The sequence below is a fragment of the Bos taurus genome, chromosome 9, assembly GCF_002263795.3.
Source record: "Bos taurus isolate L1 Dominette 01449 registration number 42190680 breed Hereford chromosome 9, ARS-UCD2.0, whole genome shotgun sequence".
In the NCBI taxonomy this organism is placed as follows: Eukaryota; Metazoa; Chordata; class Mammalia; order Artiodactyla; family Bovidae; genus Bos; species Bos taurus.
Window position 1 is genome coordinate 49,481,164 of NC_037336.1, and position 25,355 is coordinate 49,506,518.

At 47.7% G+C, this 25,355-nt stretch overlaps 1 protein-coding gene across 2 annotated transcripts in view; it reads left to right on the forward strand.

Annotated features, from left to right (window-relative positions):
• Positions 1–3,618: 3,618 nt before the first annotated feature.
• Positions 3,619–25,355, forward strand: part of SIM1 (SIM bHLH transcription factor 1) — a 74,415-nt gene continuing 52,678 nt past the window's right edge. Inside the window, exons 1-9 of one of the 2 annotated variants that reach the window (XM_059889787.1) lie at positions 3,619–4,093; positions 4,758–5,360; positions 14,541–14,623; positions 17,801–17,890; positions 18,415–18,523; positions 18,659–18,744; positions 19,480–19,679; positions 19,877–19,983; positions 20,603–20,750. In XM_059889787.1, coding sequence (XP_059745770.1) covers positions 5,186–5,360; positions 14,541–14,623; positions 17,801–17,890; positions 18,415–18,523; positions 18,659–18,744; positions 19,480–19,679; positions 19,877–19,983; positions 20,603–20,750 — 998 coding nt within the window. In that variant the 5' untranslated portion in view covers positions 3,619–4,093; positions 4,758–5,185. Of the gene's footprint in view, positions 4,094–4,757; positions 5,361–14,540; positions 14,624–17,800; positions 17,891–18,414; positions 18,524–18,658; positions 18,745–19,479; positions 19,680–19,876; positions 19,984–20,602; positions 20,751–25,355 lie in introns of those variants that run through there. The other variant, NM_001192972.3, reaches the window with a different exon arrangement.

Below are 25,355 nucleotides of genomic sequence, written 5' to 3' on the forward strand. Positions count from 1 at the left end.
ACAAGGAATACTTACAATATACTTACAATAATTTGAGAAAGATTAAATACTGCCCTATTTTTTGGAGGTTCCTCCTTGTCTTTGTTTTCTAGCAGACTCACCCCTGGGGGGGGGGGGGTAAATTTGTCAGGGGCCTTTGTTTATGCGTCAACATCACAACGACTAAATCTGGTAATAAAATGAGGCTACACTCATTCACGTACATGGAAGAAGAAAAACGTTAGTGTTTCCCTAGACATTAATATTTCCCTAGATAAAGTCTCCTTTCCACTAATAGACAGTGAATATCTGGATATAACATACTGAGATATTTAAGTTACCATCTTCAAATTTTAATCTTGAATATAAATATCCTTCATCCTGACCTTGGCCATTGAGTAAAATCCGTGCCTGAAGTGCTTTATGCGATTGTGTATATGTGATATGATAGAGTGTAAAAGTGCATATGTCAGTCCCTAGCAGTCTTTTTTATTTTTTCTTAAGCGTTATGCGGGCGGCATGGGAGACAGCAGTCTAGTTTTGAAGCAGCAGGGCGCAGGGAGGAGTTTCCAGAGGCATGAGGGAGTCTGTGCCCGAAGCAGGGGTCGAGGCCTCTGTGCTGAAACAGGCTCCTTGGTGTGCACCGGAATTCAGCTGGGCGTTCACTCGTTCGTTTACAACCCAACTCAGCTTCTCCAGATTGCTCTTTGCCTGAGCAGGCGAGAGGTCCTCAGAGGATCCTCTTTTAGCGCGCGGAACTCCGCAGGTTCTCGGCTCGGCCACGGCGGGCACGCCTTTCTCCCTCTACTCCGAACTTGAGCCCTGGACCTCTGCGCATCTTGGCATCCAGGCCCATTGAGGATAGGATCCGTGCAACCTGGGATTATCTCGGAAGGGAACCTCGAGTGCACGATGTTACTATCACTCTAGGCTGTTGGCTCTCCTGGGAAAAGGCGGGGGGCAGGGATGGCGAGCGAAGGAGGGAGATGTTTGTTTATAAATCGGTTCTGGTTTCTTCCCGCTTCAGGACCGGGTTCTGGGGTAGCATAGACAGTGCCCGGGCGTCAGACGGCTGCAGATTGAGGCACCCGCGCAAGGAGGCGGTGGCCTAGCCTCTTACGGTTCCCGTTTGGTGTTGGTGGGTCCCGTGTGCCCATCTTTTTCCTTTCTGGGGCTTTCCCCCTTAAATCGTCAAAAAAGTGGGTAGGATTAGCCTCTTAGCCTCAAGAAGCTGGTTTAAAATTACCCCTGCTAGAGGTGAGCAGGGATCCTAAGAGCACGTGGGAGGCACCCGAGGTCGCGGCTCCTGCCCGACAGGCTTGGTGCCCACGGGGCCCCAGGCAGGGTCGCCGGGCGGGGGAGTGCCAGAGCCGCGTTCCTACTCCAGCCGGGTTCAAAGATTAGAAAAACAGGTGTTACGTCGCCATGCTAATTCACTCTCTCGGTAAACGCGGCTCAGACAGTTGTGTGCGGAGGACTTAGCGAGGGGGCCGTCACCATATGGCCCTGCATTCAGTTTGTTTATTAAAGGACACATTCTCAGTTCATCGACTACTGAGCTTCACTGGGACACTGGAGTGGCCCTCACCACCTCCGGGACGTCCTCTTTGGTGTGAAGACTTCCATACTGATCTTGATCTAAAGGCAAAACATTCCATTTCTTTGGCGCCAAACACGCCCTGTATGGGAAGTCGGCTCTGCCTGACCCCTCGGAGTCCCAGAGGTGGGCAAGGGTTTCGGACCGCTGTAGAGGTCCAACAGTTCTGCACATTGTTTGAAGCGGAAATAGGGTTTACGATAACCGTCGACTTAATTGAAATCCTTTCTAGAACAGTCGGAATAGAAAAATGCTTTTTACCCCTGAAGGGGGGTAAATGCTTCATCTGGCCGCTCCATTTCACTCCTAAGATCTGTCCAGGTTGGGGGCTGGGGAAGTGGGGAGAAAGAAGGCTCTCAAGAAAGGTTCTTTCACCCTTTCCAAACACCCTCTTTTTTTATTTTTTTGGCACGAGTCAGCTTGATCTTATCTGATCTTTCCAGAATCTTGTGTATAAGTGAGCTCCAGTACATCTCTCTGTGTATTCCTATTCATAAGAGAGCATTACTTGGTGGTTGAACCGCCCAGAGCCAGGTTTCTAAGGGGCTACAGCCTCTGGGGAAATGACTCCTCCTTCTAGATTAGAGTCCATTTGCTGGATTCCAGTTTGGGAACACCTATAACGTCTCTACATTTAGTTCTTTTACAAAAAAGTTCCTCACCCCTCCTGTCCAGAACGTTCACCACTTCCTCCTGCCAGGTGTTTCCCAGATGTGTAAATATCCCCAGGACTCTCCCACTGTGGTTCTTCAAGCTTACTGCCATTGGGCTGCAAGGAGGCGGTGGATGTATATATTTTTGAACAAACACTCTTAAATTTGTTCCAAATATCAGCAGGATGCCACACACACCCCTCTTCAGAGTCTATGTTTTCTCCGAGGCAATTATCGCCACAAAGGAGGAGTGCAACATGACTAGTGTTCTCTTTTATCGCTGATGAAACAACTGCCTCCAAGCCGACCTCCGGGAGCCTTTAAGTGGCCACTGCTGCTGCTGCTGCTGCTAAGTCGCTTCAGTCGTGTCCGACTGTGTGCGACCCCAGCCACTAGCAGCACCAAAAGGAAGCAAGGAATTGCTTCTGTAGAGAGTGATTTGCAAGTAGCAATAACTATCTTCCAGAGCGAAGGAACTTCCCCCGTTGCTGTTTTGTTTTGTTTTTTAAATCCACAGATGACAGAGAAGGCGATTCAAATTAGAGGTTCTCTTAAAAATAACTTGTCAGCAATAGTACTTACAAGCGTTTGTTTAAACGGTTCCTGTAAAGGATTGTAAATGCTGTAAATTCATTCATGCAGACTGTATCCTTCCGTTAAGGAATACTGGTGTTGGACTTTGGTTTCCTGAAACAAAACCCAACAACAAAAATCTTCGCCCAGGATTAGGGTAATAGATCGCTGTGAGATATCTCTATGTCAACGACTCTATTTTGGCCTGAAGTGTAACCTCTTTTCCTCTAGTGTCCCCTAACTGCTCCTCATAGGAAAACCCCGAGACTGAGCTTTCTACGGTGAACAAGTCAGCCCCCATATTCGACCCATCTCGAAAAAGACGCTCCTCTTTGGGATTAATTTAAAGATGGGTATATTTATTCTCTCTGGCGATGAATTCAGAGATGCGAACAAGAAAATATAACCCACCGGCCCTAAGCACGCCGTGAGCTCCGCGACTTGCCGGCCGAAGGGAGCAGCCGGCTGGTTGGCCTCTGGGCAAACGTTTCCCGCAGCCAGAGCGACTCCCGCCTCGCCTGTGGGGAGCCCCAGCCCACGGTCCCGACCTTTGAGGCCCGGAGGCCGCTGCCAGTCGCTTTGGGGCGCCCTCGGCCCTGCGGAACCGGCGCTCAGGGGTGAGTGCACAGCCCCTAGACCCTAGGGAGAGAGGGGAGCGTGGGTTCTGCACATCGCCCTCAAGAGCCAGGAGGCCAAAAGCAGCAGCTGCTGAGGGGCAGCGCAGACTCCGTGCCCGGGGCTAGTTGGAGCGTTACGGCCACGCGTCTAGCTAGGCGGCTTGCGGAGAGCCGGGGCGCGCTGCTGGGAGGGGGGCGGGGGGCGGGGAGGCTCGGGTCGTGCACGCGTCACTCAGGCCTGTTGGCCAATGAGCGTCGCACCCCGAGACGCACCGAGCCAATCAGAAACGAGGAGGTTGTGAGTGGCATTAAGAGAGGGCGGGAGAGAGGGAGCCCTGGAGTGAAGTTGAAGCTAAACCCTGTAAAGCCATAAAGAAGTTACAGGGGGGCGTTTTCGGCTTCCAATTAGCAATAATACTTCCTTCATAACAACTACGGAGGAGGAGGATTTTAAAACCACCTCACCCGTCCCAAAGCCCGAATCCTCCCCCCTTCTCCCTCGCACCCATCCCCCAATTCATGACCGAGAGAAGAAGAGAGAGCCTGGACGCGCTCTGCTCCTCTCTGCTAGTGGGAAGCGGCGAGGCCCGCGGAGTGGCTTAGTTGGACGGTAGGCATGAGTACAATTAAGAGGTGGGCGCCTCCGCATGCTTTGCCGCCGGCAGGGACTGAAGGTAGGTGAAGTGGAATATGCCCTGCGCCCGCCCAGTGGCGCCCGCGGCTCCACGGCGGAGGAGGAGAGGCCAGGAGCCTCCCGCCCTCCGGTGCCTGCGAGGGGCTGTCGCGAATGTGCCACCTGTTAACCTGGCGCTGCCGTGCCCGGCGTGTTGCCGCCCCCGCTGGGCAGGGGAAGCGCTGGGTCGCCTCCTCGGCAGTCCCGAGGGACTCGATGTATAAGTGCCACTTTTTGAGGAATCCCTGAGACTTGAGACCCAAGTTAGAGTCAAGTTCCGGACCTACCAAAGTGGGGGGACCGAGAGGCGCCCGAGCGCTGCGGAGAAATTCTGATTTGCAGAAACCTGGCTTCCTGGGAACGTACGCCTGGCCTGGGGCTCCTAAGAGTCTCCCGAGACCTGTGTTTTGTGGTTTGGGCAACTTCCCAGGGGGCTGGAGAATGTGTCTGACGGGGGTGAGAGAAGGCGAATATTATTTGCAGGGGACTCAGTCTCGCTGCTGATTTTTCCAGATCTTAACCAACCAACCAAAGCACTGAGTCTGGCAAGGAAAAGCGGAGGCGCGCTGAGGCCCTTCCCGGCCATTTCCCCCAGAATTGGGGCGAGCGCGTGAGTGATTTTGGAGCCGCAGATGTCTGACGCTCTGATGCTGTTGTCTTCACAGTGGCCTGAAAGAGTGGTCCGGCAGTCGTGTTCTTCCCCGAGGGGCTCGGAGCCGCCTCCAAGGCCTCGGGACTGAGAGAACCCGTCGGGGATTATTATGTCGATCTCCGGAGGACCGGGGTTTGCAGCGCGGAACCGAAGAAAAGGCTGGCTCTTCGGGGTTCCCGCCGGCATTTGATACCCAGCAGGATTGTCGAGATCGCTTGCCGTGGATCAGCAATTTTATTCGCATCCCATATTTTTAAAGAAAGAAAAAAAAAAATCCGTTCGCCGTTGTTCTTTCACTACCATCAAAACACTGAAGCAAAAGTCTCGTCAAAGAATGCTTTATATTTTTTGCCAAATATGATCTCTAATTGAAAGTTTATTTTTGATTTTGGATGAATCTGTGGAACTTATGTTGTAAGAAGAAAGGGAGAACGAGACACGATGAAAGAGAAGTCCAAAAATGCTGCCCGGACTAGGAGGGAGAAGGAAAACAGTGAATTTTATGAACTGGCTAAATTATTGCCTTTGCCCTCAGCTATCACCTCGCAGCTGGACAAAGCATCCATAATCAGACTCACCACCAGCTATCTCAAAATGAGAGTAGTGTTCCCAGAAGGTAAGTGACTTTGACCAGGTGGAATTTCAAAGGTAGAAGGGATAAGGGATTTGCCAGTGAATGGCTACACTACCGGCAGAGAAATACATGCATATGTACCTACACACTCACTGCAAAGGGAAGTTTAGCATGCTAGAATAACTAAGGACTTTGCTGGATTTAGAATTTCTCTTGCCTTTCTGTGGCTCTTTCTACTTTCCCCATTAATACTTTCTCTTCTGTCCATCAGATGTGTTTGGGAAGCAGCCCAACGGTGCTTTTGTCAACACTTAGATAACTGGGCTCTGTCGGAAGTACTAATAACCCAAACATGTATTTCTTTTTTAATTCCTCTTGTTAGATTTATATCTAGTAGAGAGCAGGAACACCTCTAAATTCTTCTGTTTTTGCTATGTCTAGACAGATCCATGTACATGGAGATAATAATTTCTCAATATGTCAGTAATTCAGCAGATGAGGAGCAGGCAAGTTCATGAACAAATATGTTCTGAATTTACCCAGTTTCTCGACTACTTATTGAAAATTTATCTGAGTTGTTGAGATGGTCACAGATTCTGAGACTAACTCTGATTTGCAATTCTGGGCTTGATATTTTTTCTGAGATATAAGATTGAATTAAGATTACTTGCCTGCTTAGAAAATATCTTTTAGGTGGCAGGTTGGCAAATGAATCCCTGGGAAAATTGTCTTATAAGGCCTAGAAGTTAGAATAGCTGAACTGTTGACATGATTTAAAATGTGTATTTAGATTATCAAGATTCACTGTGTGAAGACAAAGTAACCTTCATAGAATACTGTCGTGTATAAAACCATTTATATTCAGTAGGTGAAGGACTCCTCTCTCTTCTGTTTCCCCATCTTTTCCTTTACTCACATTCAAATAACATATAAACAGATTTTTAAAATATTTTAGATATGTCTTTGCTGGGGAAGGACGATTTGGAAGTGTAAAGAAGAGAATACTAAACAAACAAATTCAAGAGAAGGAACCCTGTTTATTTACAAACCAGAACGTCTTATTTGACCCAGAGAGATTTATGTTATTGTTGATTTTGGATGTTTGGAATTTGTTGTTTCTTTTAGGGAAAAGAGGGAAGGAAAGAATCACTATTGGGCTTTGAGTTTCACTTTGCTTCATTTTGACTACAAGTTATTATCTGAATCAAAATCTTGCAAAACATGCCCCCGAATTAGTCAGGAGCACTAAAGGACAACTTTTATAGTTGAGTTTTAGCCCAAAGCTATTAGTAGTATTATGGTCATTTTGTCTTAAAGCAGTTCCTTGAACTATCTCATTTGACCTTGGAAACTACAGGAGGAGAGGAATCAAAACCTAACACACCTGAAAAGTTTTTTTAAAAAAGAAAAGAGAAAAAAGAAGGAGGGGCAACTTATGTAATAAAAAAAACACACTTCCCATTCAACCTGTGTTGAGAATTTCCGGTGGGAAAATTTCTATTATGCCACATTGCCTTGTGTTTAAAAAAGAGATATCGTTGTCTTTATACTGTCAGCGCCTACTTTATAAAAATAAAGCTATTGCGAACTCCGCTGGCTGCTCTGTTCCTAACAGGATTATTAGCAGTGATTTGTCAGCCCCTGCGGTCTCAGTGGGCTCCCTTTCTGCGTGATTTCTAGCGGGTCTCGTCAATTATCGGTGCCGATGTCGCTCGCTGTTTGATCAGAAGCAGCATATGGTGCTGCTTGTGAGGCTGCGAGTAATAGCGGAGGAAAAGAATAGCGGGTTGGCTTCCCGGGCGGGCACACAGAGGGACAGTGCGCCCGGGGAGTCGCTGGGCCAGGGGCTCCTCTGTGTCGTGCAGACCCCGGGCAGGCGCGGCCGGAGGGAATCGGGCTGGGTTTTGTTGTTTTGTTTTTAAGAGAGCAAGCTTTCTTGTTTAATTTAATGCTAACTCCACAAATTATAAATTGCGTGATAAATAGGAGGAACAAAAAGTAAACCCTCTTAGTCAACTTCTCATTAATTTTAAAAAGAGCGCGGGTGAAAACTCCCGCTGGAGTCCCCTTGTTGGCCAGGCCTGTCCCCTGTGGCTACTTTAAAGGCGATGTACTTTCTGCAGCCCCACTCACCTTCCTTCAGAGCTCTGGCCAGGGGCCACTCCTTCCTCTCCCTTCTTTGGATGAGTGCGAGTTTATGGGGAGGAGGGGATGGACGATGTGTGAACTCTGGGCACATCATTTATTTCCCCAGCTACTGTTGAGCTCATAACTCACCCGAAGCCTCCACCGGGTGAGTTAGGGTCATCCAGACAGCTGGTTCCTAGGGATGAGGTTTTAATTTTGAGTCTAGATTAGCTTCAAAAGTCCAAAACCCAGATTCAGCCCTTTAAAATATTAAAGGACAACAGCAACAAACAATAAAACCAACAGTTTTCAGGAGCAAAATAATCACAAGGCCGCAGAACCAAGCACAACCTGCAGAGGGTGCCAAATTTGGGTTCAGCTGTTGCCTGAAGGCAGAAAGGTGGGCAAGATTAGGTCCATGCAGTGGGGGAAACTGAGCACTTTTTATGGAGGTAATATATTTTAGTGTGGAGAGATGGAAAGAATTTGTTTGAAAATGAAGTACATTTTTACATCTATCCTGACACCATCCTAGCACATAGTAGGTCTTCAACAAATTTTTAAAGGTGAGATGAAGGTAACTATTTCATCACAATAAGCCTGCTATCACATGTAACGTATGGATTTTGCAAAGTATATAATCTAAAATAATTCTAAATCTGGTGGCATCAGTTATTAGGCATAAAAATGACTATAAAATTTTACTGTTTTTGCTCATATTACATTTTATTTATAATACCCTGTAATGCCAAGAGATTTAAACAGAAATCCTCCATACTTACACATGAAAAAAATGAAAGATACTTAAAATATAGCTACCCTCCCCCCATTTGTTGAATACAATTCTTAACCACCCTGCCCCCAGGAGTCTAGTAAATTCCTGGTTTGGGAGCAAATTTCAGCTTTTATTTATCTCAATAGATAAAATTGAGCTGTTGAGGGAAAAAATCGAGGGAGAAGGAACAGAAGAACGGGATATGGGCCCCTGGAATAATTAAGAATAAAGTATTAAATTGGAAATTTCATAGTAAAAATAAAAACAAAATCTCTGGGACAATTAGTGGGAAATCATTGGAATTGCATATCCCAAGTGGTAACATATTCTATTTTAAAACAGCCTTGCAAAGGAAAAGTTGGCATATCTGGATATATACGTCTTTGGTGTTCTCAAAGCCAAAGAGGCAAGATTAAAAAAAAAAGAGAGAGAGAGAGATGTTATGACTTGATTTGTATACAAAAAAGAACAAGTTCAACTAAAATATGTATTTGTTATCCAGTTATAATACAGTTTTTTACTGGGGGCATAGTGGCTTGCATAGTGTGGCCTTTGAAAAGATCAAATGTTTTCAAATCTATGGCCATTCAGTATCTTGGTAACATTACTGCCATTTCTTTGTCAATATGTCTTGGCAAAATAAAAGTAATGACAGAATTGAAATCAGTAACTGTGTAGGAGTCTCTACAAAGTCTGGAAAGAAAAGGATAATTAAACAAACCTCCACAGACACTTGCTCTAATATTCACCTCAAGACTGAAATCCTTAATCACCTTGTATTTTTTTGAGGCTGAGAACTGAAAGAGGAAAAGAGGCCCCATTTCCCACGTGGATGGGTGATTTAAGGCTGTTTTTCTTGCTGCTTGGGGAAATGATTGAGCATTAGGTTTCCATGTTTATTTTCTTACAGAAGTTTTTCTCATTTAAACGCCTTTAAGCACAGTTTATGCTCCACGCTGGGTTTCTCTGTTTAATTCCAGTTTTGATGTTGACTTAAAATGTAGAGTGCAAAACTAAACTCTGGGCAGAGCATTTGCAAGGCAGATTTATGTGCTAGAAATTGTAGACCAGATCAATGGAAGAAGTACTTTTTTTTTTGAAAAGGGAGTAATCATTAATAAAAACAGTAACAATAGCAACAACAGCAAAACTATAAAAACAGGGTATGATAAGCTATGGCAGAATACTTTTAAGCAGGGTACACTCTTCTGAAACTAAAATCAGGTTAAATTTCCAGGGGACAGACCTGATTTCTAGGGGGAGTTATTTTTCAATCTGGGGGAATCTTGGCAGATTCCAGGTTTTGCAGATACAAATGTGGACACAGAATTCAAATCTATGAATTCTTGCCTCATTTCTTTGTCGGATCAGGCGTTTCTCAAGAGAATAAGGTTTAGTCCCAGCTAAAACCTTATGATAATAGCTGTGCATTCATTGTCAGTTTATGGTCCACGGAATTTTAAATTTTGCATGGGGACGGGGAATCCTCAATTATTTTGCAACGGGCCTCCTAGTTAGAAAACACTGAAACATTGTCTGAGCATTGAGGACCAAAGCTTCTTCCTCGGGTAGCGCCATTGGGCAGACGGCTCCGGAGCGGTATCACTCGACCTCCGTGGCTCTGACCAGTCCAGGGACAGCGACCTTGTCGAAGCCCTCGCCGCCGGGGAGGCTTGTAGGCCAAGGCCCGCGGGCCAGATCCCCACCGTGCGGCCCATTCTCTCCCCGCGACGGCGGCCAGTAACCCGCTCGCCTTGGCCCCGGTAGCCGAGAGTGCGCCAGCTCGAGGCCTCCGCGCGGTGTCTCCTCACGCTCCGCGCGGGCCTATGTTTCTGCCTTCCTGGGGCGCGAGGGCGTCTCCGTCCGCCGAGCCTGGCGCTGCGCGGGCCACTGCCCCCAGGCCCGGCCCTCCTCTAAAACTCCTCTAAAGCCAAGATGCCGCCCGAGGCGCAAAGCTGTGCGTCCCGACCGCCAAGTGGAACCGAAGCGGGACAGGCCCGCCCCGCGGAGCGGACCAGCGGCCTCGCCCGCGCCGGTCTTCGGACGCCCAGCCCGGCCAGCCTCGAAGGTCCGGAGTCTTGGGGAGATACTGCGTGAGGCTCTCAGCCGTCGCACACTATTGTCAACGCTTCGTGCGTGTCCGTCCCACGGGTTAGTCGGGACCTGGCCGGACTCGGCCTGTCCTCGTTCCTGCAGTTCGTGTTCTCCCGGGCTCGGCCCCGCCCGGGAAGCCCTAGCTCAGGGGCCGAAGCACCAACCAGCCCCCAGAGAGTGTCAGCGCTGCGACCGTCGGTCTCCACCCCAGGTTCACACTGACAGAAGTGGATACCCTGGGCGCGGCTGGGGGTCTCGGAGGCAGGCAGGGGAGCATCGGGCACACGCGCACTCCGGGGCCCGGGACCCTGCACGGGGCAAACCCCAGCCCCGCGCGGCCACCAACGTCGTCGGAAGGTGGGCCACACCCGCCAGATGGCCCAGAGGCCAGGCGTCCCAGGTTGGGGTACTGAGTGCGTTTCGGTGCGCGAAGCAGCCTTCTGCCCAGTGACCGCTCCAGACCGCTCAGTCTGGGCCAAACGCTCCTGATCTCCGTCCCTCTCTGCCGCAAAGAGCCCAGCCGCTGAGGCTCCTGGAGCCGGAACACGAATACCACTTGCTCTGAGGCTGAAAGGGTTGCACAGTGAGAACGCGGAGGCCCTGTGGACAAACCAGGTGGCTGAGACAAGTCCCCCGGGACCAGAAGTTAGACGCGGGGTCTCCGAGGGCTTTTCCCGTCTCAGTCACCAAGTTGTGGTCAGGTCATGGGACAGCTCCCTGTCATCCAAGAATTGAAGGTTTCCGGGAAGGACAATAAGGAGAACACCTTTCTATTGAGATACTGTGTTTATTTATTAAAGTGGGGGTGGGGGCGGCGGCGAAACAGTAGAACAACCTCTTCTCCTCCTCCTCTTCCTGACTGGGTGAAGGAGGAGATACCTGGTCTGTAATCTATATTTTGTCAAGGGTATGAAACTCATTCCGAAGGAAAAGCTCGATCAATTTATTTTTGCTGCTTGCAATAACACAGCTGGATGATGCTTTGGGCTCACGCTAGACTGGGGCTCATCATTCATTCGCCAAGAACGGGCCTAAATTGTGCCTGTGGGATTAGGTCAATTTTAGTGGATCTACTTCGCCTCATTTGGTTACTAATTGGTTTCTTGTTTTATAAATCGAAATCTCATTTTCAGGAAATTACAAAACCCGTGCAGTCAGTCCATTGAGGTAATCCTTGGGTCAGGGGGTATTTAAATGGAAATGGCTCAACGGCGCACTGAGGGTAAAGCAACAGTGAAACTTCGCCCGGGGTTTCACGTGAAATGTGAGCTAGTCCTTTAGATCCATAATAGATACATCCCTTCTAATACTACTTATGTAAATATGATAAACCAGACTTTAAAGGGAGAGGGGGTGGGGAGAAGAAAAATTTATCTGCTAAGGTTAATGTGGCATATCTTGGAAATCTTCCAAAATAGATTATGTTTTCCTTTGTCTTCGGCCACTTTAGCTGGGGAAAATCCTTTTGTCTAAAACCCGATTTAGTTATCGCCTCCCTCGCAGAGCTCCTTCTCTCCTTTGCAAAATCCCGTTCCCTCAGCCTCACCGAATTACAAGAGAATCTTTAGATCTTGTTCCCACTGTAATCCTGCCGCAAAGGGAGCTGGTTTCCTCCTCATTTTAAACAGACAATCAAAGGATTTGTGAATTTTCTGCGGTAGGTCAAGTGCAGAAACGAAATCTCAGCTTACTCCCTTCTCCAACAGAAACTGGGGGTGGGAGCGCGTCAGTGCGGGAGGAAGGTAACGGGGTCCAGGGAGAGGGGTCTCTGCTCCCACCTTACCCCCGGCTTTTTGAGAGATGAAACCCATGCCCCGGCCTTGGAAGTTGTCCTGGGCCGGCTGAAAGGAGAGCTCAGAGCCCTGATCTTAGGTCAGAAAAGCCCGACAGGTAGAGGAAGGCAGCCAGTTCTTTATAAAACATTAACCCAGACACAACCATGTGCGGGAGGTTTCAACCGGGAACTGAAGAGAAGGCAATGCTCCGTGAAAGCAAAAGGTTCCTTAAAAGGTGAGGGGGTGGGGGGGTACAGGAGACGGCGCGGGAGGCTCCTGTCGCCCTGTGCCCGGCCCGGCTGTTTATTAACCTGTAGGGAAGTCTTGCTTTTCCCTCGTAGGCGCATAATAATGAGGCCGCCCCCAGAGACCACAACCAGCCGAGGCTGGGGCCGGGAGTTCGGAACCGGTACTCAACTCTGAGCTCAGCTCGGGGGGAGGGAGTTTCAGATGATTCTGGTCCGGAGGCGGCTCCCGGGTGTCCCCAGCCGCTTTGGAGAACCTTCGTAATTTTAGAATAGGCGTTTGTTGGCTCCACGAGCAAGTTTCACACCCTTTGGGGAGCTGCGGAAGGCACAATCCCAGACGCAAGGCGGCTGCGGCCACCTCCCTGCCCGCCGAGCGCCCGGCCCCTCGCCCCAGGAAGCTCGGGGCTTTCAGGCCTCCGTTGGGCCCCAGCGTCAAAGGGCCAGCGCCACCCGAGTACCGGGCTCTACCGGCAGGATCCTTTCCCCACCCCCCCGTGCGACCTCCTCGACTACACCCTCCCGCCACTTCTTCTGGGTGGGTATGTGTGATCGGGGGTGAAACCAAGAAATAGAGCTTGACTCAGACGGCAGGAGTTAAGGGAAAGTAACAAGGCGAAGGATTGTGTGTGTGCCGGCTGCTGTGGCAGGGCCCTCCGGAACTGTCCAGGAGGACCGCAGGGATCAGGGCAGTGGAGTCACTCTGGGGAGGGAGGAAGAATCAGGAGGAGTTGCTCAGCGCGAGGAAGGGAGAGGAGTCTGGGCGAGGGCGGGGGTTGGTGGGGGCGGATCAGTGTTTGCAGAGCGGTGGGGAAATCGTTAGATTTATTTAGATGTGCAAACATCCAGAAAAACCCGATTCGCGCTTAAGGGGCGCTCACGGTTACTCCTTACCAGGGTTTTGATCGCTTGCTTCGGAAGCAGTTTTAAGAGTCCCAACTCTGTGTTTTATTCTGAAAGATCCGCCCCCACCCCTATTTACAATGCAAGTGTTTGTCATTGGGTACTTCATAGTGATTTGTCCCATAAAGCAGTAATTCAGTAAATCATCCCCCCCCCAATTTTTATCACGTTTAACCTTGTTCAGTGGTGGAAGCATAAAAGAATTGGACTACCTAGTTATGTTAATTTCAGCAGCAACATTGTTAGAAGATATTACCCATAAGTAGTTTAACCTCTGCAAGTTTCTTCTGTCTTACTTTTCATTTTCTTCCTGAAAACAGGTACTATAGCAGACTCCATATTAAATTTTGAAAAATGAGCCACGGGCATACAGGGAGGTTTATTTTTCAGACATCACCAGAGAACTGATTTGTGGCAAAGCCTGGAGAGAGCTTAAGGTGATAGCATCAAGGACAGGAAGGGGCAGTCTTTGTTAGTAGTTGATGCCGGGGAATTAGAGAAGAGGAATGATTCCCTATGTCCAAAATGGGACATAAATATTGTAAGATGGTCTTAGCACCTGAAAATAAGTGGCTTTCAGAAAAGCTCCTGGGTTTTTCTTGGGGTGGGGGTGGGGACCTGAGGTTAGGACGCGTTAAGGCTGCTAGGAGAAAGAGGAAAGGCAGAGGAAAGGTTGCTGAGGGTAGCTGGTGCTGGAAGCCATCCCCAACCAAACGAATTTTTCCGAAGCGTTTTAAAGTCAGAGGCCAAGGGGAGGAAAAGGGCTGGAGAGCCCCGCAGCCAATTAGAAAGCCCACCAGGAAAAGCTGTCCTTGGCCCGCAGTCTCAGGTCTTTCTGGGCAGGCCGCGGTATTCGCTGAAAATGTGGCCTCGTGATAAGGATGATGAAACTTGGGGTGAGAAGTAGTGTCCCTCGCCCTTCTAAGCACATTAGTGAACCTGCACAAAAGTTATCGCTCTGCTGTTGTGTCGGGCCCCTTCTGGGCACAGACTGACCTCAAACGAGGCCACTTAGGATGCTTCCAGGGTGGGTGAGTGGGGCGCTCAGCCAGGACCCTGTCCAACCTGAGAAGGGCCGGTAGTGCAGAGGGAGAGGGAGTCTGACGTCTGTTAAACTCCTTTGGAGTTGAGAGGGCGGAGCCGCAGTTGACTCAATGGGTTCCCGAGGTCCAGGTGGAGAGGGAGCCCGGACGGTGTCCGGTTGTGTGTGAAAGCTTGCCTGGGTGACAGACCCACTAAACTGCTTCTCAAACCGCCAGCCGGGTCGGAGTGCATCTTTTAAGGGTGTCTCTGTGTTTCACAGGGCTTGGCGAGGCGTGGGGCCACTCGAGTAGGACCAGCCCTCTGGACAACGTCGGCCGCGAACTGGGCTCGCACCTGCTCCAGGTACTGACGCGGCACGTGTGCGAGGGCCCGAGCCAGGCTTCCTGTTCCCCAGAAAATGGGAAACTGTCCCAAGGTGGCCGTCTCACACGTGGTCCCTACGACTCCTTATAAAGTTAAAATGTTAGGCTCCGGACCTCGCTGGGTGTGGAAGTCTCCTGGCCAGGTGGAGAGGGAGGAGCAGGTGACAATGGGCGCGTTGGGTTTGGAGGGGAGCCCGTTAAGGCCACAATCAGGACTGCTGAACCGAGGGAGGGGGCGCCATCTGACACCACTCGGCAGAGGGAACTGCAGTCCTCGGGCCAAGCTGCCGAAACCCGGCTGCACAACCGTCCGAAATGAAGAATTTATCCCGGAAATAGCCGGGATCTGGTAGAAACGCCCGTCAGTGCTTTAAGCCCACACATTCCGGATGCAGCTGCGACCACAACTTGTTTCATCTGCGCCCTGTAGCTCCCGGGGCTCTTTCCTCTCTCCAGGCGCCCTCATCCCAGCCCTGCCAGGCCATGCAGGGACCCTCGCGGTAGCACACATACCTCCCCAGGTAATGAGTTTATCCATTGTGGAGGCGCCCATTACCACGTTGTTTGCAGTGTACACCGTTTTAAATTGTCCACTGCCCGAGTAAGTCGCCTAGCAAATATTTAAAATAGTAAAACTCCCCGTGGAATTTTTAGGCTTGACACTTGTATCCCACCCTGCACCCCCTTATTCTTGTTATTCAAATCCACCAAAGCTCCTCACGTGGGAGCCTTAGCATCAGACTGGGGACTCTCAGATGGTCCTCCTTCCCTGGCCAGGCATGCTCAGCATCTCATGGCAGGAGTGGCCTGGCCTTTCCAGTCTCATCACTATTCAGTCCCTCCTTCAATCCCAGAGGCCAAAAGAGATTTTAGTTTCATAGGGCAAAGAGAGGCCCTGTGTGAGCATTCCCTTCCAGGTCTGGCCTCCACACCCCTGAATTTAACTAAAAGGCACTATCTCTCCCCTTTCTTGGGGACACCTTCCATCAGTTGTCTCTCAGCAACTGACCCCCTCCGAAATCCCTCCATATTCCCAGCTAACTTTCCTCATCAATATAAACAAGAGAGCACAACCCAAACAGTCACCCCTTCTAGTCCTTGCCCAATCTTTTTCCTCATCTTCATCCCAAACTCCTCACAGGACTTAGTGATGCTCATCTCTTATCTTACCTGACCTCGTTCATTCCACAAACACAGGAGGTCCAGTTGTATGCCAGGCAGAAAGCCCTGCCCTCATGGAGCTGACATTCTAAGGAGAGCAGCCTTGTATATCCATTCAGGTGCATAGTATGACAGTGGTGTGGGTGCCATGGACAAAAAGAAGGTGAAGAAGAGGGCTGTGTTTAGTGGTAAGACAGTTGCAGAGGACCTCATGGGGAAGGTGACATTTGGGCAAAGACTGGATGGAGGTGACATGGCTTGCTTGACATTCTGCCTCTCCCTTAGTGTCTAAAGTAGCACAGTTTCCTGGATTCTTCCCCCTCTCTGCTTGCTGTTCTAGGTTTTCCCACCACTGTCTGACTGTAAATGCTGGCATTTCCCCAAGGTTCCAGCTTTGTTTCTCCTCTTACAGCTTCAAGGTTTCCTGGGTTATCTCAGCCAACACCGCCACATCAACTCCTTTCCCCACATTTGCATGACTGCTTGTCTAGATATCCCTCTCCTGAGCAACAGACCTTTATTTTCTGCTGCCATCTGGACACATCCAAATGGAAATCTGCCTATACCTGAAATTTAGCATACCCAAGACAAGAATTCACTATCTCCTTCTTCCAGGCTTCCACTCATACTAAAACTCACCATGCCTCTGTAAATTTCAATGATCTTGAAGTCAGTCTCAGCTTCTCTTTCTACCACCACAAACCACAACAGCCAGAATCATCTTAGACTCTTTCCCTACTCTGTCTTCCTTGAACCACCAAGTTCAGGCTTGACCATCCCTGATTTCCTCATCTCCACTCTTTCCTCCTATAGGTCACTGTCCACATTCTGCCAGAAAAATGAAACAAAAAACACCACCAACACACACACACATTTAAGCCTGCTATTTATTTCCCTACTCTGTTGGAACCTGATACCTGCAAAGCATCTCTGAATTCCTCAGACTGACATCCCAAACTCTCCAGAAATCCAGCACCAGTGTATTTCCTCAGTCTCATCTCTGGTACACCAAACTTACCATGCCTGAATACACCAGATGCATCCTCTCCTCTCCCCCAATGCCTGCTTTCTATATATCATGCTTCTGTCTAGGATGACCTTCTTCCCTTTTCACATTGAGGCTTCCTCCTCAAGGTTCCGCTCAGACAGCTCTTCTAAATTCTGCTTCTCTGACCACTCTGATTCTCCCCAGGTCTCAGGCTACTCAGCCTCTAGGCCCTCACAGCACTGTGCATTCAGCTGTATGGTCATTATATCGGCTTTAGGTCTGTTGTCCCTTATACATTTCTGGCTCCTTGAGAGCAGGATCTGACTCATCCTGATGCTCCACCACCTGGACTGAAGCCTCATTCACAGAGATAAAGAAACGGTGAAAGTCTAAGATTTTTCTTCGTGGAGAGCCTGTCAGTTTGCTACATCAGTGTAAACACACACATATACTCTGTAGCACTTCTGTGTGGACTTGCTCCCCCAAAAGACTCTCATCTCCTAAATCCCCCTCTCCTGGACTCTTTCCAGAGCCACTGGCCAACTGCCTTCTGTCTACAAACTTTTCAGACTGCCAGCCCTTCCACATCTCCCAGTGCCCGCTGTTCCCCAAGCCCCGCTAGCATGCTTTCCATTATAGAATGTCCCACCATGAAACTCTCCAAGACTGACACAGGAAACCTCTGGTTTTCTTAGTACCCATCCCACCTCTTATCACAGGCTATGGTTTTCCCCCAGAATGTTTGTGTATGTGTAGCTATGTGTGCTTTGTTCATTTCTTGAATCCTCAGTCTTGGAGGACAGTAGCCTCACCCACCACTTCCTCCATGCTTACAAATTTGGAATGAACAAAAGAACTCTTGTGGCTAGTTTTCTCTTTCTTTTTTTGCCCTCCTTCCTGCTAGCCTCTGTCTACTCCGTCTCTCTGTACTTCTGTATCACTCCCCCCACCCCCAATTTCTCCCAATGCCCCAGAGGGCTCTCCATTCAATGGTTTCTGTCTCCCCAGACCCTGGATGGTTTCATCTTTGTGGTGGCCCCAGATGGGAAGATCATGTACATCTCTGAGACAGCCTCAGTCCACCTGGGTCTTTCTCAGGTAGGTGAGTGGTCCACACCTCCAGCCTTCAATATTTATAGCCAGGGCTGGAGGCAGGGGGTGGGGCGGGGTGGGGTGGGGCTTTCCCAAAGCTTTTCTATGTGTTTCTAGGACTGAAAACATCTCAGTTGACAGGAGGTCTGGATCTTCCCCTTCCTCTAATTGTCCTTTAGCATCCACCCTAAGCCCTTTTGGATGCCTTTTCCAGCTGCTATAGCCTAAACCAAAGACCATGGGAGGTGGCTACATATTTATGTCATGATGTCTTTACCAGATTGCCAGGGAGCTGTTACTATTACTACTGCTACTATTACTATACTTACTATTGTTATTCTTTCCTCTCACAGATAAGGAAACTGAGGCTTAGATAGGTTGCAATAGGTAGCAGGCAGAACTGGAATTAGAACTCAGGATCGACTCTGGAGCTGAGGCTCCTGTCCCCTGCAGACCCCCTGGCTCAATCTTTCAGCCCCTCCGTGGGACGTCCCACCACCTCGGAGACGGTGATACCCACCTCTTTACAGGTAGAGCTGACCGGGAACAGCATTTACGAATACATCCACCCGGCGGACCACGACGAGATGACAGCGGTGCTCACGGCCCACCAGCCCTACCACTCTCACTTCGTGCAGGGTAAGGCAGCCGTGTGCAAGCGACACCGGGACCCATCGCAGTCAGCTGCTAGCTCTTTCTCCTTTAGGTATGGCAGGGACCGTGGAGCCGCCGCTTGTCTCACGTGCTCTCCACCCCTACCCCCACCCCCCGCAGAGTACGAGATCGAGCGCTCCTTCTTCTTGAGGATGAAGTGCGTCTTGGCCAAGAGGAACGCGGGCCTCACCTGCGGCGGCTACAAGGTGCGTGGCTGAGAAAGAAGATCCACGCCTCCTGGCGGCCGCGCCCACCGAGCAGCGTGAGGGCGAAGGGGGCAGGACTGGAGGCGCGTGAGGGTGGGGAGAGGGGTTCCTGCAGCCAGGACTACCCTGGACGGCTCTCCCCCGCCCCAGCCCCAAACGTCACAGCGCCGCCAGCCGGGCGCATGGCAAGGGCCATTAAACTTTGTGAACAGCTGGAGACTGTGTTTTAAGCTTGCTGAAGTCTCAGTGGGTTCGAATACTGCCTTGAACGCTGGGGATCTTAACCTCGGGCTGGTAATGGGCCTTAGGGATGTGTAAAGCATCTGAAACAGTCTGTAAGTTCGGTAGATTGGTAGAGTTTATTCATAGCGTCGGATTCTGCCCGCTACCCCGCCAGAGGTTAAGAACCAGGGTTTTAGCTGGAATGCAAGATTTTCTTGTTTAATGGCAGCGAACACGCAGATCCCAGGGCCCCACTTGGCGATCTGAATGCATTAGGGTTGGCCGGGTTCAGGCCTTTACATTTTCATCAGTTCTTAAGTGAGTCCAGTGGGGCAGGACCGTCACTCCCTTGAGACACGTGGAAGCCCTATAACTGTGGATACTTAAGTGCACCGGCTGTGGCGCACAGGCGTTTGTGGCCGAGAAAAGTCTGCAAATGTTTCAGTCCCTTTCCCACCTTTTTGGGTGTTTCCTGCCTGTGGCTGAGCCTCCGGCCTTGCCCGTCCTCCTCAGGTCATTCACTGCAGCGGCTACCTGAAGATCCGCCAGTACAGCCTGGACATGTCCCCTTTCGATGGCTGCTACCAGAACGTGGGCCTGGTGGCCGTGGGCCACTCGCTGCCTCCTAGCGCCGTCACGGAGATCAAACTGCACAGCAACATGTTCATGTTCCGCGCCAGCCTGGACATGAAGCTCATCTTCCTGGACTCCAGGTGGGTGGTCAGGCCCAGAGTGCCCCCCTAGCGGGAGGGCGGCCCAGCTCAGTCGCCGAGAGTCCTCGTCGACCAATTTTGCGGATGAGGTGACTGAGGGGGCCCTGAGAATTGAGGGTGGGCACAGTTCTGCGGTGGCTGTTCGGGGTGGGGGCAGTCCTGCAGCCGGCGCTCATCCCGGGGGTTACTCTCCGCAGAGTGGCGGAGCTGACAGGGTACGAACCTCAGGACCTGATTGAGAAGACTCTGTACCACCACGTTCACGGCTGCGACACCTTCCACCTGCGCTGCGCCCACCACCTGCGTAAGAGGCCACCTTGCCCGCCGGGAGGTGGGGGCGGGACGGTGTTGGAAAAGGTCGGTGGTGTTGCTAGGAGAGGCCCTGCGCGCCTTGCCCCAGGACTGGCCCCAGCTCAGCTCCCTAATCATCCCCTGGCCCTCCTGCAGGCCGAGGGAGTTTCTGAGTTCCCGGGTGAAGTTCTCCCAGGACGGGTCTCGTTCCGCCTCCTCTCCTCCCCCAAGATGGAAATGGGATCTAAGGCTGCCCCACTGGGCTCAAGCTTGCACTGACTCACTGCAGCTTTGAAACAACTTTGCTTTGAGCTTAATCTCCCGGGACAGGGAATGTGAGCGTCCGGGAGTTGATGCCTACACCCGACCTTCCATAGTTAAAATATCGAGTCTCGAGAATCCCCCAACTTTAAGTGTTCCCCTCTTTTTTAAATCTTGAGGGCCCGGAGGACTCAATGCAACTCAACAGGACGAAATGTTCGTTTGGGAATGTTCTGGATGTCTCTCCCTCCTGCCTGGGCGCAGCTCTTAGGGCTCCCTGGGGACCTGCACTCCCCACCGCCAGGGATAACATTTGGGCCGATTCAGGAGCAAGTCTGTTCACCACGAGCCATCTTCTGTCTCTCCATCAGTGCTGGTAAAGGGGCAGGTGACCACCAAATACTACCGGTTCCTGGCGAAGCACGGCGGCTGGGTGTGGGTGCAGAGCTACGCGACCATCGTGCACAACAGCCGCTCGTCCAGGCCGCACTGCATCGTCAGCGTCAACTACGTCCTCACGTGAGTGCACGTCTGGGACTCCGTGGCCCACTCCAGGCGACCCTGGTCTCGTCAGGCGAGGCTGGGGTCCACTGGGTAGGGTCGGTTTTGACCCCGAGCGCTGACTGCGCTGGGAGGTGACAGCTCTAGCACTTTCATCATCATGAAGAGCGGTCTTTATGTTCCAGAGAAAGGTTTAGGAGTTTTCCCCTTCACAGTCTATTTTTGATTTCTACTCTCTCTTTTTTAACCTTGTAAGCGCACTCTTAAATTTAATAGGGCAGGAAGAGAGAGGAAAGGAGGGAGGGGGAGAGAGAGAGAGGGCGCGAGAGAGAGGGAGAAGGATCCTACGTACGGAGCCATTTATAGTGAACAAACAGGACATCTGTTTCACTTTTCAAAGCTGGGTTTGAAGTGCTTAATTTTAACCAGAGTCTCCAATCAAAGTTCAGAGTTCTGAGAGTGATTCGTCCCTGAACCACAAAGAGGGTTTAAGTGACCGGGAGGGTCTAACTTTAACCTCTAGAATGTGAAGAGACCCCACCACCGGAGCTAGGGCTGCAAGTCGTGGCGGGGCCCTTCTGTTGACCTGTCCTCCCTAGGTGAGGAACCGGCCTGGAAGCCACCTGTGGATGAGACTGGCTGGGCGGCCGGGTGACCACACTGGAGCCTTATTCTTTCTAGAAATAAGGCTCCAGTGTGGTCACCCGGCCGCCCAGCCAGTCTAATCATTTCTGTTTGCCAGTGTGGCCCTGTAGACTGATCACATGTCCTGGTATGCCACTGGTGAAGAAAACACGTTCTGTATAATGTTTGTGAAAGTAGAATTGCTTAGAACCCTTTTGTGTGCAGTTACCTCTTGTTGTTGTTTTTAATTTTTAAATGCAGGTTGAAATTCTTGTGATTTTAGAGAGCCTGAGCAGTTATTTACTTTGGAAGCGTTGACACACCAAGCACTTAGTAGGAATGCTATTTTGACATTAGGATGTTGGTTAAAAAGTGCTATTTTGAATCAGACTATACTATTGGCCATGAGGAATACATTAATTTCACGTTCTTAAATTAGCAAATTAAAAATGTGGTAGTTGGAAATATTATGCTTGGCAATAAGATTATTTACTCTGCCCTGTTTAATAAGAAAATTTAATTCAGTAGACTTGGAAAATGAATTTGGCTTAAATGAGGATTCGGTATTCAAGAAAAATAGCTGGTTATTAAGAAACTTTTTCTTTCTTTCATTTTAGTAAATGATATTGAAATGGATACTGTTAAGTTTTTGTAATAACAAGAAGGCTGTGGATTTTAATACAGAGCAGAAAACATACCAATATTTGGGGGTACAAAACCATCTATTTTAATGAATGCAGTTTTTCACATTATTAAAATAAACATAAGAGAAAATGGCAAAATATAATTCATAAAACAAGCCACTTTGTGAAGCAGAAGTATTAAAGAGTGAAAAATTATGTCTGCTTACCATGGAAAGGAAATGGACATTCTTTAAGAAGGTGCTTTGTATGTCTGAGACATCACGAGCATTATACATACACTCTGTTCTCTGGTGGGTGCCTGTGGTTAGTAATCATTTTTTATCAAACAGCAGGGTATATAGTCACACAGCCCCATATAAATGATCAGAATGCAAGTTGGACCTCCCAGTGGGTAAACTTAATTTATGTTTAGAGTCATTTTGAAATATTCTGTTTTGTTTTCCAGTGGGTAAGTGTACTTTCTTTCTTCTGTTGACTTTGTCATTCTTCACTTTACACACTTCTTCAGAGCTGCAGGATTAGGCTCCCAACTTTACATCAGATTAAAAAGATGTAATGAGGATAAATGATTTACAGAAGAAATAATAGCACTGCATATGATTTTCTGAATGTTTTATATTGCTGAATGAAAAGAGAAATAAACACACATAAGCACACAAGATGAAAAGCTGAAATTGATTACCATTTTATGAGTCTCAGCTCCAATTCTTTGTATAAAAATTCTGAGAACAATTTTTATAGCTGTAAATGTGGAAATTGCCTTAGATGGAATGTCATCAAGTGGCTCTGTGTGTGTTGACAGGATTTTCATAATGAACAGGTTGCAGTTTGTTTGATGTGTATATCACACATCTGGCTGGAAGTTACTAATTTACATTGTCTTAGCAAATTAAATAGATGGCTATTGATTCTCTATGGCAGCAGTGAACTACCACATACATTTGTTTTCAGGGCTAGTTCTCTGTGAAGCCTGAGAATGATAAGTGAATTCCTTCCAAATACACTATCTCAAACAATGCACTGCAAACCACAAGCCCCTCCAAATAACTTGACAGGCCAGATGTCTTCCAAATTTAGTCATTTTAATAGCATATATTGTGAGGGGGTTTTCATGTCATGAAAGTAGAGAGAATTTTAGATAATCATTGGTCAAATGAAAGTGTGACATTTTGGTGGGAGCTACATTCCTAAGAAACTCATTTTTCTGATTTCCTGATGGTAAATTTATTGTTCAAGTTAAAATATGCCTAGAAAAATCAGTCATTATTATCTAACAAAAGCAATAATGAATAGAAATATTCAGTTACCTTGTTTTATTTAGTGGCTGTGACAGTGAATGTAGGAATTTTAGAGGCAGGTGGTACTTATACTGGCTGTGTATGCCACTGTACAAAATGTTGATATTCTGAAAATCTGGAGAAAAAAGGAGAAGACACTATGATTAAATTTTAAAAATTCTCTTAGTTTTCCTCTGAGTCTTTGAGGTTCCTTGAAGCTTATGTAGCTCTTCGTTAAGGGCTATCCCTCCCCCTAAAAAAAACCCAAAACAGGAAAAAAAAACAAAAAACTGACCAGCTCATGACTCTTGTAAGGCACACATACCCTATTAGCTTTTAAAAAAACCTTACTGTAAACTTTGAGTGCCCACAGGCTTTGAAATAAATGTTAAGTATGACAGGCTGACAAAGCCTTACTCCCTAATTATTTTCAAGAGAAGAGTTGAATGGAGCTAGTGTCTAGCTAATAACAGTGACTGTGGGCAAAGTCCAGAGAAATGTAGAGTGGAAAAGAGCATACTGTGTAAAGCCTAAGTAATTTTCTTGAATTTGTATTTCCTCAAGTTTGTTTAATTAGTAGTATTAATTATTCATAGGCAGTTCAGATGGAAAACATTAATACTCAATGTGAAGAAAATTGAAAATGTGGAACACCCAATAAACTATGAAAAGTAATTTCTAGAAAAATGAATGGTCTTGATTCTCTTTATGTTTTAAAAACAAAACTTTTATTATCTACTCTTAAGGATAAACCAATAAGATATAAAAATCTCATTTTAAAATCTTTTAAAACATAGAATTTTCAAAAATACAAAAAGGTTGAAAGAATAGTACAATGAATATCCATATACACGTCATCTATAAGCCATATTTGCTTTATGTCTCTCTCTTCCTATATGTATGTCTATTTGTGTATGCACTTTTTCCTCTGCTGAATCATTTTAAAATAAACTACAGACATCATGATACATCATCCTTAAATAACATTCCCTTACATAGCCACTATACCATTTATGATGGCACATTTAAAGTGTTCAAATTACAGTGTGTAGAAGGTTGCAAAAATATACATGAGATCTAGTCTACTGATGCCATTAGAGACAGTCTGCCACTGAAATTCATCAAGTACTCACTGATGTGTGATCTCATTTAAGCTGATTGATAGATGATATATTGTGAGGGAACATCAAAACCCCTTGTTCTCTTCTGTAGCATATAGTAGTAAAATGTTAGTGTATTTTAAACTAGACTTCTAATGAGAATTGTAAGCAATAAAATCTCATATTTCACTTGGAAAGTAAAAGAGAAGATTTTTGAGAGTGATTTGGTAATTTTGGAATCAGATACATTTAATATCTTCAACCATTTTTGTTGTTGGTAAAGAAGCCTTCTCTGTTTATTTCTAAGTTTAGGATGGAACAGTGTTTCAGTGGAAAATCTCACATCCTGTTTTAGAGTGATTCATTGAACATATAGAAGAAGGTAATTTTCTGTGTTACAGTTTCTGTCTTAGTGTTAGAGAAGGCAGAACAAATAGAGACAATTTACATTAGTGGTCCTTATAACTTGCTATCTACTAATAATCTTGTAAATTTGCAGAAAAGTTAGGGCAAATGGCGAAGGAGCCATACTTCCTTCATGGGAAAGGGGGGACAAAGAGGATATCTACATTGTAATTATCGCAGATTCCATAATTTTTGTTCTTCTTTGCATAAAACCATTGTTCTCATAATTAAAAAGGGTTTTTAAGTGTTAACATATTCTATGAATATAAACCTTGTGTATCTTTACCATAAAGCAGTAAACATAATATACTCATATTAGTTTGCTCTTTCAAGTGTGTTAAGAGTGTTGAGTTAATTTGAGCACTTAAATTTTTTAAAAAATTTAATTAACTTAAAGGCCCAGTGATATTATTGTTGTTACTACTAGGAAATTTTAAAAAAAGGTATTCTAAAAACTTGACCAATAATTTGAGTAGTTATAAAAAATGGACTTTATTTTTCTGGGTTAGCAAAACCATCCTTTTATGTTACAAATAATGTCAAATGAATCACCTTTTGACTTAGCAATCTACA